Source organism: Triturus cristatus, chromosome 4_2 (genome assembly GCF_964204655.1).
Source record: "Triturus cristatus chromosome 4_2, aTriCri1.1, whole genome shotgun sequence".
NCBI lineage: Eukaryota > Metazoa > Chordata > Amphibia > Caudata > Salamandridae > Triturus > Triturus cristatus.
Genome location: NC_140586.1, coordinates 161730931 through 161745127, shown reverse-complemented (window position 1 = coordinate 161745127; position 14197 = coordinate 161730931). Strand labels below are relative to the sequence as shown.

The 14197-nt window shown below is 49.7% G+C and overlaps 1 protein-coding gene across 2 annotated transcripts in view; it reads left to right on the top strand.

Moving 5' to 3' along the window:
• Positions 1 to 14197, top strand: part of LOC146833254 (transmembrane protein 198-like) — a 109677-nt gene that overhangs the window by 75183 nt on the left and 20297 nt on the right. For both annotated transcript variants that reach the window (XM_085600910.1, XM_085600909.1), the window contains exon 4: positions 3883 to 4031. In XM_085600910.1, coding sequence (XP_085457036.1) covers positions 3883 to 4031 — 149 coding nt within the window. The remainder of the gene's footprint in view (positions 1 to 3882; positions 4032 to 14197) is intronic.

Genomic DNA, 14197 nt, shown 5'->3' with positions numbered 1-14197 from the left:
CATCTTTTTAACCCTCTCACTCGTTTGTCCGTTCTTGCTTACCCGTGAACTTTGCCTGCTCACACCTGTTTGAGCGCCAACTGACCGTGTCCCTTCACGCCAGTTCTCAGAGATGCTCACGCCTCCTCTCTGTACTACTCCAGCACCTGATAACTGCCCACGCAGGCGGTTTCTCTGTGACCCCCTCACACCTGTTCACGGTGCTTGCTCGCGTCTTTTCACTGTGCCCACTTAGCCCTCTTCTTTGTGCTCGCTCTCGCCTGTTCACTGTGCCCACTTAGCCCTCTTCTTTGTGCTCGCTCTCGCCTGTTCACTGTGCCTACTGAGCCCTCTTCTTTGTGCTCGCTCACGCCTGTTCACTGTGCCCACTTAGCCCTCTTCTTTGTGCTCGCTCTCGCCTGTTCACTGTGCCCACTTAGCCCTCTTCTTTGTGCTCGCTCTCGCCTGTTCACTGTGCCTACTGAGCCCTCTTCTTTGTGCTCGCTCACGCCTGTTCACTGTGCCCACTTAGCCCTCTTCTTTGTGCTCGCTCTCGCCTGTTCACTGTGCCTACTGAGCCCTCTTCTTTGTGCTCGCTCACGCCTGTTCACTGTGCCAACTTAGCCCTCTTCTTTGTGCTCGCTCTCGCCTGTTCACTGTGCCTACTGAGCCCTCTTCTTTGTGCTCGCTCACGCCTGTTCACTGTGCCCACTTAGCCCTCTCTTTGTGCTCGCTCACGCCTGTTCAGCGTGGCGGTTCAGGCCAGGCCTGTGCGCTTACTCACTCCTGTTCTGTGCCCACTCACACTTGTTCCTTGTGGTTGTTCATGGCTGTTTTTGGTGACCACTCATACCTAGTCTGGGTCCCTTCACATCAGTGGCGTAGCAAGGTCAGGTGGTACCAGGTGCGGAAAATTTCTTGTCACCCCCCGGCTTAATGTGCAAATACAAACAAATAGCATGCATCATAACGTTTACGTTACTTACCAAACTCAATACCATAGAGAAGAGGAGGATCACAGTGAATCAATGAACTAAAAAATGTAACAAAAATAAATTCATCTCAGCACTTATGAGCTTCAGTAATAATGCACGAATGACGTGGGGTGACTGACTGGCACGGCAGCGGATAGGATTGTTTGCCGGTTGAGTCAAGTGATGATGAGTCATCGGTTGTTTGTCTCGCTCAAGTACAAACTGCAGAGACAGACTTCGGCGGAAAGAAACACCCCCTCCCCTTCCTTATCCCTACACTATCCACTACACAGCGTGGAGTTCAGCCGCGTTTGGTTGAGTTTGTTGACTGAACTAAAATGTTTCTACGTATTATGTTGACTTGTTGAGGTTAAATAATTGTCAGACGAAGTTATTAAACTCGTTTTAAATAATATTATCTTTTCCCAAAAAAAAGTGTTGTGAGCCCCAAAATGTTTGTTATTTTAAAAACACATATTTTTGCCATTTTGTCACCCTCCTCAGTGATGGCAACTGGGGCGGCCCGCACCCACCTTCCTACGCCACTGTGCGCAAATCCTTTCTCTGTACTCCCTCAAACGTTTCCATTTTTTCATGCTTAGTCCATGTGCCCGCTCGCTTCTTTTCACTTTTCCCGCTCGCTTCTTTTCACTGTGCCCGCTCGCTTCTTTTCACTTTTCCCGCTCACTTCTTTTCACTGTGCCTGCTCACTTCTTTTCACTGTGCCCGCTCACTTCTTTTCACTGTGCCCGCTCACTTATTTTCAACTGTGCCCGCTCAGACAAGTTCTTTGCACGTGCTCACCCCTGTTCACAGTTGCTGTTACTGCAGGCCCGGTTCTAGAGGGTGGGCCGGGCCCACCCAAACATGAGCTTGGCCCACCCAAACAAATGAGCCTTGGCCCTCGCAGTAAATATGCCACCGATGTACAACAACAATAAAAACTGTTCAGATAACTGGTGATTTACGATCCTGCTGCAGAGCAACCATTTGTCTGTTGGTTGTTTTTAAATGCAGATAAACTGAATGTTATGGGGATAGCTCAGTGGGTTACTACCTCTGTCACAGATATCCTTGTGTTACTTGCAGTTCAGAAGTTACTATCCTAACATAGGACAGTGACTTATGAACTGTCATCAAAGAGCTGCATACAAACTTCGCTTTTTTGTGTTGTGATATAGTTAGAACTTCTCCAATCTTTCATTATTCTAATGTTACTAAAAAGAGTTTGTTTGGGCAGTTATAAATTTTTATCAGTAAAGCCAACCCCCAACCACTGGAGTATTCTTTAAATCCTGAGTTTGTGCTTCTCCAGACCAAACTCCCATAAAATATATTGCCCACCAGTATGGATGGCGTGATTTCTACACCTTGTAATCCTCATTGGTTTATGTGACATTCCCCGTAGACTGTTTTATTGTCTCTGTATAATGTGTGCTGTTATGTAAACTACTGTGACACCCTACGCTGATATGCGTAGCGCAATACAACAAATGAAATGTATATGAGAGAGGGGCAACGGAGAGATGAGGGACACTGGTGGAAGGTGGCAGTGAGGGAATCCGAGGAAGATGTGTGGGGGGAGCTACTGAGAGATGAGGGGTGCTGGTGGAGGGTGGCAGTGAGGGAGTTAGAGGAGGAGGTCTCAGGTTGGGGGGAACTACAGAGAGATGAGGGGCACTAGTGGAGGGTGGCAGTTAGGGAATCAGAGGAGGAGGTCACAGGGAGGTGGGGACTAAAGTGAGATGAGGGGCACTAGTGGAGGGTGGCAATGAGGGAAGCTGAGGAGGAGGTCATGGGGTGGGGGGGAACTACGGAGAGATGAGGGGCACTGGTGGAGCGTGGCAGTGAGGGAATCTGAGGAGGAGGTCATGGGGTGGGGGGGAACTACAGCAAGATGAGGGGCACTAGTGGAGGGTGGCAATGAGGGAATCTGATGACGGGGTTATGGGGTGGGGGGGAACTAAGGAACGATGAGAGGTGCTGGTGGAGGGTGGTAGTTGGGGAGTCTGAGGAGGAGGCCATGAGGGGGAGTGGCTACGGAGAATTGAAGGGCACTGTTGGAGGGTGGTAGTTAAGTTATCTACAGAAAAAGAGGTCAAAAAGACTTGCACCAGCACTAAACCGGCCCTGTCATGGCCTTTCTGTTTTTGTTTATTTAATTAACAGTCAGGTGATTAGGACACCTGTGGAGCATTCTTAAACATGAATGCCAATTACATTTACTGCTATATTCAATGTTTCAAGTTTGAAGGTGATTTTACTATTGTTTTTTACTGGGAATAATGAAAGTGGAGCTGGATGGTGGCTGATATGGGGCTGGGGCCAAAGTCAGCTGTGAGATAAGGTTTAATGGAAAGGGGTGGTAGAAAAGTGGATAATCAAGCCTGTAAGGGAGTGTGCTGCAGAGTCAGGGGTCAGGTTGAGGTAGTAATGAAGGGGGTTTCTCCCTGAATGCTCACACAGAGGGAACCCGAGTAGTGTCACTTGCTTGATACTCCCACCTTAGAAACCTCCTCTTCCCACCAAAGGGACATTACATGGAAGAAAAGCACTTTTTGAGAGTGATAACATTTAGAAAGAGACTTAGAAAAGCGTGCGTTTTACTGGGCCTTGTAAGACTAAGGAGAGATAAAGGAGGGGCCAGCAGTGGCCCACCCGAATGCACCCTTGGCCCACCCAAATAAAAATTCCTGGAGCCGGGCCTGGCTGTTAGGCCTGTTCACTGCTCACACTCCACGAGTTTCACCCAATCATAGCTGTTATCCACGCCTGCTCATATTGGTTCACGGTGCTCACGTGTCACGCACACACACAAACAACTGTTCACCGTACGCTGTCTCTCCGCCGTTCGTGACGCTCTTTCTCACGTGTTCACTGTGCTCGGTCACAATGATTAACAATTGTTCCCGCTCTTTACCCCTTCTAGTTATCATCAGCCGACGACAGAAGCGACTACAGTTGCTGCGCATCCGGCAGAAAGAGGCCAAGAAGCGGCAGAGCATATCGTCACAGGAAGGAACTTACCGGCGAAAGGGGAACCCTATGAAGAGATACACCGGGGATATACTGGCGCCGGTGAGTGAGGGCAGGAGGGGTCCCCGGGAGCGGCAGAGGGAGCCAGGAAGGGAGGACCAGGAGCTGTAAGAAGAGGGCCAGAGGAGGAGCGAGAGGGGGAAGCGACAGAGAGAGCAGGGACAGAGGAGCCAGGGACAGCCAGGGAGGTGAACTCAGCGGAGGGAGCCTAGCGAAGTAAGGGGCATATCAACAAGGGCTTTATCTCTGCTTTTTTGGCTTTAAAAGCCAAAAAAGCAGAGATAAAACTAGCGCCCTATCAACAACAGGGTGCTAACACGCAAATTTGCATGTTAGCACCCTTTTACTCTACGCTTCCCCTTGCATCTCTAATGAGATGCAAAGGGGGCGTTCCAGAGTAAAATAATAGGAGAAATGTCGCTAAGCGACATTTCTCCTATTATCAAGAATGTCGCTAACCCTGTTAGAGACAAAAAAAGCAGCGCTAACCGCGGTTAACGCTGCTTTTTAACGTCTGCTAATTTTCAGACTTAGCCATGACATCCTATGGAAGGAGGATATCATGGCTAAGTTTGCCTTTCCCTATCAACAAGGTAACGTGTGATTATCGCTGGGTTTCCAGCGATAATCTCACGTTAGCCTGTTAGCGTGTAGATTTTTATCGCTATTGAGATAAGCGTTGCTAATAGCACGCTATCTCAGCGATAAAAATTCACGCTAGCCGGCGATAATTATCCTCGCGCTAAGAGCGCTGAGCGATAATTATCGCCGGTTGTTGTTGATATGCCCCTAAGAGAGAATCTAGCAGAGGGTGGAAAGGGTGGCACGAGCTGGAGAGGGGAGGCAGGGACGGGAAGACGGAAAAGGAAGGAAGGAGAGCGTGCTCTAGTGATGGGGGGATGAACAGCAAGGGAACGACACAGAAAAAGTAAAAGTAACCGAGAGACGTAAGGGGGGGGCAGGCTCGAGGATGGAGGGAGGGACCTGAGAGAGGAGGTGCAGGAGACACTACAAAGGCTGGGACCCGGAGGCAGGGAAGGACTCGGGCCGCTTTTGTCATGGGTAAGCCAGGCCTAGCCCCATCACGCCAGTTTTCAGAGGGGCACAGAGAGCTGTCTGCAGTAAGGGCATGCACACAGTAGCGTAATCCCCCCAAGACATCAGCCCAATTCCTAGTACTGCCATTCCATACCAACGACGCTTGCCCCAACAAACACCTTGGCACCAGCGTGCCAGAGCTAAGCTGGGAGTGCTTCAGGTGAGCCAATCACCGCGGTGACGTCATCAGCCAAGGACTGGCCGGGGAACACAAGTGGCCCTCCGCCCTCTCGGTGCATTCACCAGCAGCGGCGAGGACGCCACACTTTTTACCTCCCTGGGTGCTGTCCAAGAAAAGGTAGATTCTGGAGGGAGTGACTGGGTCGGGGTAACAAGGGAGTGGGGCACACAGATCGGAAGGCAGCAGAGGTTGAAACATGTTAAAGGCTTAAGTGAGGGTCTTAGGACCATAATATCCTAGTGCATCCTCATAAATTTTTTTTTAAATCCATACCCACTTTCACTACTGACAGAGTGAGAGGGAGGTATTTTTAATCTTTAATCCCCCGGTAGGATCTATCTAGTGCTCCCGGCGTGTCGGTTGAGCCCACGCTGGGTTTTAGGGGCTTGGGTGGACCCAATGATTAAGAATGCCACTATTAGTGGGTGAGGGTCGTAAAGAAGAAAATAATTATTTTCTTTGTAGTTACAACTTAGGCGGGGGCCTTGAGATGAAGACCAGGAGTTGGTTTTCTCAAGGCATGGGAGTACTTTGATTTTGAGTCTTAGTTTGTTGAGGGAAAGTGTACTCTTTTGACTGCCTCCCCACCCCTGTGCTGATGGTTTCCGGCCTTGGTGTACCTCTTTTTAGGTCGAACCTAGCGCAGCGCGCATGCGCTGCTCTATGGGAGGCTTCATGTAATCAATCTAAACTTTTCAGTGTGGCACAGAACCCCCCCCACGCATTTGGTTGGCTGTTGCCTCTATCATTTTGTTTTTGTAGCCTACCAATGGCTAAACGCGGGCGAATGTTCCACCTTTTTAACAAATAGTCACTCCCACAGCCTTTGCCTTGCGGGAGCGAGCAGTGGCGCTCGCCAGCTGCATTCCTCGTGTGTCAGATTACACACAAGGCGCCACGCTTTCTATTTTTTCTTCTCCTTATAGCGTGCGCGCGCATCACTCGTGGGCTAGCAGATGACTATGCAGAGACCTCCTGTGGGAGTAATCTGAGGAGGCCGGCGCTACTGATTAGTTGTCCTGAGCCCCCTCCTCGCCGCCAGCTTTCTTCAAACTTCATAGAGCCGCTTCCCTGCCAGTTCCCTGCTCGTCCAGTATCCCGGCAGCCCAGCGCCGGACTGTCAGCGGCGCAGGACAAAGAGCTTGTGCCCAGCATCAGTCGCAGCCCCCACAGCGGCCAAGAGGTAAGAGCCACAGTCAGGGCTGCCTCAGGCAGCTTCGTTGTCCCCCCTCCCCAACAAGAAGAAAGATTGTCCAGTGCTCTGTACAAGGGGCTCTTCACAGCTTCTCCTTCTCACACAGGCCGCAGTAGTGATGTTCCGTCTTGTACTATCATCCTTTCATTCCGGGCACAGGACTTTATGGTAGTGCAGCAGTGGGCTCTGCCCGGGTCATGAGGTAATGTTGGGTGATGCTGTCAAGGTGACTGAGGATCGTCGCTCCTGTTCTCAATAGCGCTATGAACGGCTGACCTCATATCTCGATGGTGGTGGTGGTGTGAAGAGACACCAGCCACCATATATTTGTATCTCTAGGAATTCGTGGACCACCCTTAATATGGTGTTGTCATCATGCTTTCCAGTAAAGTGAGTCACGTATGTGCACCCTTTCCTTGCGCTGACCATAACTAGAAATTGTATCACTGTTGAACAAGTTGTTTTTAAAATGCCCTGTTTCATGGAAAGAACTTTTAATTCTCCTGCTGTTCATTGGAAGAAGTGATATTTATTCATATTTATTCACTGGCACAGTTAAAGAGACTGAAAACAGTTGGCATTAAGGCGTTTTGCTTTTTCTTGGTGTTCAAAACTGTTTTGTGTGGGGGCCTTGCCTCTGCTTGAGTTGTGATCTTTAAGGTACAACAGACGTTTCACGTGTGAGTGGGACGTCCTGCACTTCCAAGTTTAAGGCACTATCTTGATGCAGGCATGTATGTCGGTATCATGCATTCCGTGTGCTAGCCATGGCTGCCCTTGTCCCATTGGCGAGACCTATTAGCTATGCCAATGCTTGTTGGGATTGGATTGCACTAAAGTAGCCTTACCTTGCCTAATGTAATCGCTGACCCTGCAGGCAGTGCAGGCCTGAGTCAATGCCACACATCTAAGGAGAGACAAACAAAAAGTGCAATGAAAGACGGACAGAAAAAAGCCTTGGCAAAGCCAGTAGGTTTTACCTTTCTGACCTATTGGGTTTGTCAATGCGTTTTGACAATGATGCACAGCATCAGCAACCCCACCCCCCAAAAAGCATGACAGCATATGCACGTGAATCCGTCAACACACATTACAGATTGACATGGGCACCTTTTTATTCATTTTTTATTTACCATTTGAAGGTGGGGGATGCCACTTAAAGCAGTAAATAAAAAAATAATAATAATATTCTTGCGGATACTTCTGACCACAAAATCCTCACATTTGTGAATACTCCCAGGTGCCATACTGGATCAGAATATTTTTCTCAGCTTTGCTGTTGCACACCAGTAGGTGGCATACCGCAGCTCTGCATCGGCCTTGTCCCACCCCGGAAGTGACATTGGAGCTGCATATGAGCACTATCCATATGTGCTGACGGTAGTCATTTTATTTCTGTGGCTTTGGATGCAGATCTGTGGCTCACTCCCCTACCCTTTTCTCAAATTCTTCTTCACTGTGCAAGGGAACATGTCAGCAACTGAAATCACAGGGTTTAAGCGTTCTAAGGACTTTCTCAAGCAGATGTCTGTGATGGATCCCCATAAGGTCTACCTCTGGTGTCTAAGGTCACTGCAAGATTCAAAGGCATGTGAGGACTGAACCTGGATGGACGGACCCTCAAAGCAATTCAGGAGTGTGAAGATAATCTCTACTTTGCTTAACACCGCCATAAGGCGCGCACATCTGGCTCCCCGTCGAAGTTAAGGGCGTGAACCAGCTCCTGCTCTTGATGCTGTTCTCACAACAGATCCTCTTACCATTCAAAGTCTTCAGGTTAGTCCACATTGTGTTTACTCAGACTCTGACCAACATCAACATAATCTTGGAGATGATGACACATCCCCTGACAATGGGTTGAGTTTCCTCTCCAGCACCTCAATGAAGTAATCTTTTGCTGTGGTCATCCAGCGTGTGGCTGAAGTTTTGGACTTACAGCTCCCATCCATTGAGGTCAAGACCAATGCACCAACTGACATTCTGCAGCCCAGACTGGCCTCTACAAAGCCACTTCTTCCTTTTAATTAAGTGTTAATTGCCACATTAATGGGCGCCTCAGCAAAACCACGAGGAGCTCAATCCAAATTCATTTCCTACATTACCTTCTGATTTAGAATCTAAATGTATGGAAGCATTCAGAAAACTAGTGTTTTTTTCTGCCAGCATAGCCCTTCGCTCTGTCAATGCTACCTGCATCCTAGAAAGATATTCACATGCATTGTGGGATATGGTCAGGCAGATTTTGCCGACTGTCCCTGAAGAGCTGTGCACCAATTTAGTGTAGATTATCCAGGATGCTCAGGATGCAGCAGAGTATGTGATCCGTTCTGACCTGGACACTACTCAGGCTAAGCAGTTGGTTACAGTGTGGTGCTTCGGCGCTATGCATGGATGAGATCCAACGGCTTCTCTGCTGACGTCCAAGTGTCGATGGATATCCGTTTTGATGGCACCTATCTATTTGGAGACAAGGCAGACTTTGCACGGGAGCACTTTAAAGAGAGCAGGGACAAAGCATGCGCCGTAGGCCTCTGCACCCATGTGGCAGTATACCCAGCAGTTCTGTCCCCTTTGAAGCTTTAGGAGGGGTTGAGCGCAATGACCATGCCTAGGCCATCTGCCACAGCAACAGCCCCCAATTCTTTCAAAGCCTGTATCAGGGATATAGCTTACACCTTCCAGGCCAGCCGGGGCAGAGTATCGCCTACTCGCCCAGCCCTACTACAGCTTTTAATCCCCTTTTTGTTTCCCCTGGGTGGCACATGAACAGCCTGTAGGGCACGCTCACCGCAGTCGGTCGTGGACCACTTCCAGAAGGACCTCTTAACACCTGTGGGGTTCTTATCCAGCATGCCGAAGTCACACATGACTCCTTCGATGCATATGCCATTCATCTGAGTCGTGGATACAGTGCAGTTTCGAGCCTTCCCTCCATTCAGAGAGTCCAGGATATTTGGACTATGATCCTGATGTTTTAGCCTTTGCCCTGCATCTTAGTGAGAGTGGCTCTTGAGACTTCTTAGCCTCTTGCATCCTGCTTGTGGACCATGCCAGATGGCACATGAGGGCTCAGCAGTAGAATTTGAAGTGTCTGTGGGCTCAGGACCAAGGGAACCTGTCAGGTTCCATCCATGTTTCGGAGAAAACTGCAAAAGATCTTCAATGGTGGTGACTCAACAGCAATTACTCCCTAACCCTCCCAGAGCTGACAGTGGTGATGAATGCTGTGTTGGGAAATGTACTTGGGACAGGTGGAGAGCAAAGGATTCTGGTCTTTGCCTCCAAATCAGTCTGTTGGAATTGCGGGACAGTCACTAGGCAGTGAAGACCTTATTATTATCGATTAAAAGGAGGCTGGTTCAGGTCCTCACGGACAACACCACTGCCATGAGGATCTACAACAAGAAGGGTGCAGGAGGGTCCTGGCCTAGTGCCACAAAGCCCCACACCTCTGAAAAAGACTGAGTTATCAGGGCATCTAACTGATCGTGAACAATGTGGCATGACTTTTGAAGGCCAGGGTGGACAAACTCGGCCAGCAAAATATAGCAGATCATGAATGGCAGCTTCACCTGGAGGTGGTGCACTGCGTCTTTCATCAGTGAGAGCCCAGGCTCCATCTCTTTTCAGAGGCAAATAACATGCCGGAGTTCCCAAGAAGGCTGTCTCATGCAGATGCATTCCACCTAGAGTGGCGCATGAGACACTTGTATGTCTTCCTGCTGCTGCCTCCGCTGCCCGAGCTCTGAAGAAGATCAAGAATGACTGGGCCAAAGTCATCTTAGTGGCAAGGAGAGTGTGGTACTTGGAACTTCTGGACATGAGCATATGTCCCCAACCAGGTTGCTGCTTTGGGAAGGTCTTCTTCACAATAGCAGGACAGGGTGCTACATAATCTGCACCTCCATGTGTGGAGACAGTGCGGGGACAGTTGTCTGCTTTTTACTTCCATCCCAAAGTTGTGGATGTCATTCTAGCAGCCAGGTGTCCATCCACAAAATCATCTGTTTATTCCAGACACTGGGAAAAGATGGTAGCATGTTGTAGTTCCCTCCATAGAGACCAATTGCAATCAAAGATGTCAGATGTTTGCCTTTTGTGCTTTCGTTAGCTCAACAAGGACTCGCTATAGGAACATTTAGAGGTTATGTGTAGGCCCTTTCAGGTTTTTGTGTTTACCAGATCAACCGTCCAGATTTAAATCACCAGTTGTAATGCATTTTCTTAAAAGTTTAGTTCATGTGTTCCCCCCCAAGACCTTTTATGATACCATTGTGGGACCTTAATTTGGTTCACGCATTCCTTATGTGTACCCGTATGAGCCAATGCACAGCTGTCCATTGCATGTCCTTACTCTTGAAACAGTCTTTCCCATTGTAATAACTTCAGCTTGTTGCATGAGGGAGCTGCAATCTCGGTCTGTTCAGCCTCTATACACCACCTTTCACCCGGATAAGCTAGTGTTGCGGACCATAGCAGCATTTCTGCCGAAGGTTGTGACTCCCTGTCATGCTAGCCAATCCATCACTCTTCTCCAAAACATTTCTCTGCTTCACCCCTCAAAAGAGAAAATCCATAATTATCGCCCCAAAAGAGCCTTGAGGTTTTATACCGATTGTACTAAGGAACACAAGGTGGATGATCAGCTCTTTGTGGGGCTGTGAGAAGTTGGCCTGGTATATGCTGTTCACTAGTTAAAGTGGACACCTTGCACCAGTACAATTCGACTCTTATGGTAGTAGGTTTAAGACAACCTTTCAAGAAAGCTATCCTAGTGGTAGCTGTGGAGAGCAGCCTTCAGGCTAAGTCTTTAGAGGAATGTAAAGCAGCTTGTTTTACCTTATAATCTCTTGAATCCCGCTTCGTGACTTGGGCGAATTTGCACTGACCTGTTTGCTGTTGCTAGAGGAGGGGCTGTCTTTGCCACTGGACCGCTGGGCTGCTGGTGATCGTGCGGAAGGGAGTAGCACAGGACTACATCTCCCAGGAGCGCGAGAGGACCTCCAGGTGTGTTGCTGCAGCCCCCCGCCCACAATCAGTTAAAAAGCTCGCGGAACCCGCTGCCGCGGGTCCCGCTTCGTGACTTGGGCGAATTTGCACTGACCTGTTTGCTGTTGCTAGAGGAGGGGCTGTCTTTGCCACTGGACCGCTGGGCTGCTGGTGATCGTGCGGAAGGGAGTAGCACAGGACTACATCTCCCAGGAGCGCGAGAGGACCTCCAGGTGTGTTGCTGCAGCCCCCACCCACAATCAGTTAAAAAGCTTGCAGAACCCGCTGCCGCGGGTCCCGCTTCGTGACTAGGGGGAATTTGCACTGACCTGTTTGCTGTTGCTAGAGGAGGGGCTGTCTTTGCCACTGGACCGCTGGGCTGCTGGTGATCGTGCGGAAGGGAGTAGCACAGGACTACATCTCCCAGGAGCGCGAGAGGACCTCCAGGTGTGTTGATGCAGCCCCCACCCACAATCAGTTAAAAAGCTTGCGGAACCCGCTGCCGCGGGTCCTGCTTCGTGACTTGGGCGAATTTGCACTGTCCTGTTTGCTGTTGCTAGAGGAGGGGCTGTCTTTGCCACTGGACAGCTGGGCTGCTGGTGATCGTGCGGAAGGGAGTAGCACAGGACTACATCTCCCAGGAGCGCGAGAGGACCTCCAGGTGTGTTGCTGCAGCCCCCACCCACAATCAGTTAAAAAGCTTGCGGAACCCGCTGCCGCGGGTCCCGCTTCGTGACTTGGGCGAATTTGCACTGACCTGTTTGCTGTTGCTAGAGTAGGGGCTGTCTTTGCCACTGGACCGCTGGGCTGCTGGTGATCGTGCGGAAGGGAGTAGCACAGGACTACATCTCCCAGGAGCGCGAGAGGACCTCCAGGTGTGTTGCTGCAGCCCCCCGCCTATTGGTCAACGTCCTTTTAAAACTCAGCTATATTTCCCGCAGCGCGGGACGCGCGCGGGCGGCGCCGGGCTAAGCCCGGGCAAAGGGCGGGCCCTCTGTAGCCCTCAGGAGCCGAAGGAGGCCGGGCCGGGCTCTCCCCCTTGACTTGTAATCATTCTGACTGAGTATGGTTGTTTGTAATTGCGGTGATTTCCATTAGAAGTGTAACGAATTACTGTTTTTAAGTTAGAGATTATTGTGACCTTTGTTGTTAAGTGGTTGTCTTATTAATTATACTACAACAAAACCAAGGGATGCAGTTCCTCTGGGAAGGAAAGGGGGAGAGCGATTAGTCTCTATATAATGCCCTCACACACCTAGCAAGGTGTCATGCTTCATCATAGGGCTGTGCTCCTCGTCGGGCCGGCGCTGCAATGCCCGACGGGCTCCCGCGAAGGGGCTCTTTTTCGGAGATCTTTTTAAGAGACAGCCGTATGGGTGCGTGGGGGTCAGTGCAACAAGTGTAGTGAGTGGTGGTGTAGTGAGTTAAAATAGGTATGGTATTGCCAGACAATGAACCATTTTATTCTGATGGTATACCAGCCTAAGTAAAAATGGGTGATCCCAAGGGATTATGATGATCCCTAGGGAAATCAGACGGTCGACATGTTTCTTGCTCTATGCCCAAGTGGGTCGGTGGCAATTCATCAGGACCACGTGAAAGAGTGCTCAAAAAATAAAGTGTGTAAACTCTACTACATAATTTTGTGATGCAGAAATTGTCAATACATCACCATGCAATCCAATGGGGTCCCTAAGGGAAGTGGACCCGTTGTTGCGGTACCTGGAAAAGAAAGGGGACAAGGGAGGACAACACAGACATATAAAACACAATTCGAACATGTTCTTGGGCTCCTGAAGGGAACCGTGCGTATGGTGTGGCTACCATATGGAAGTGCTCACACAGTGACCCAAGCAGAGTCATATCTAATCCATTCAGGTGTTGACCAGATAAGTGATAGGTGCAGATGCTTGGCGGATGCTAAGATGTGGAACACATAGTGAAGAGCTGGCACAGAGAATTACCAGGCGTGCGGCATGCTTTTGCGGAACTAGATACGTGCGACTAAGTGCACACAGAATCGAAAATATGCCGCAGTTTTATCCTGTGCGCTACACATGCTCCGAGGTGGAGGATTAAACGTGGTACTATATTCTGGTGTGCCGCCCTTAAAAAGTGAACTCACGCGCTAATGTGGGGGGTTTTTTTGAAACGACTTGGGGCATGCCTTAACGTAACTAGATACATGCGACTAGGTGCACACCGTAACGAGAATATGCCACAATTTTATTCTGTGCGCTACAACATGCTCTGCCACGGAGGAGTAAGGCGTGGTACTATATTCTAGTAGACCGCCCTTCAAAATAATCACTCGCGCTCATGTGGGGGGGTTAAAATAACAATCACGGTAAAAGACACTGTTTCAATGGAAACTACTGTGCCCAGCTCGTGGGTCTGTCGATCATAATGTAAGTTGTGCGGAGCAGACTCACCCCCATTTGGGAAAGAACTTGTAGTACGGGTTCGCCTGGCGGCCAGGGAGCGCCTGTCCTAAAACAATACGAACAAGAATAGTTTGTGATGCCTGGCGAGTCAAATTAGCTATGACGGAACCCAGGGGTGGAGGATTACTTACAGAGTGTCGGCGCGTTCACTGCCGGGGACCTACTGCGGCTCAGGCTTCCGTAACACACTGCTGGGCGTGTGTGGCTGATAACGGAAGTGAGCAGGCGTGGCACAAGCGAAAAGACTAGACCGCAAGTCACGGCCGCCATGATGGGAGTGCAAAAACAACTTTATTGTTCA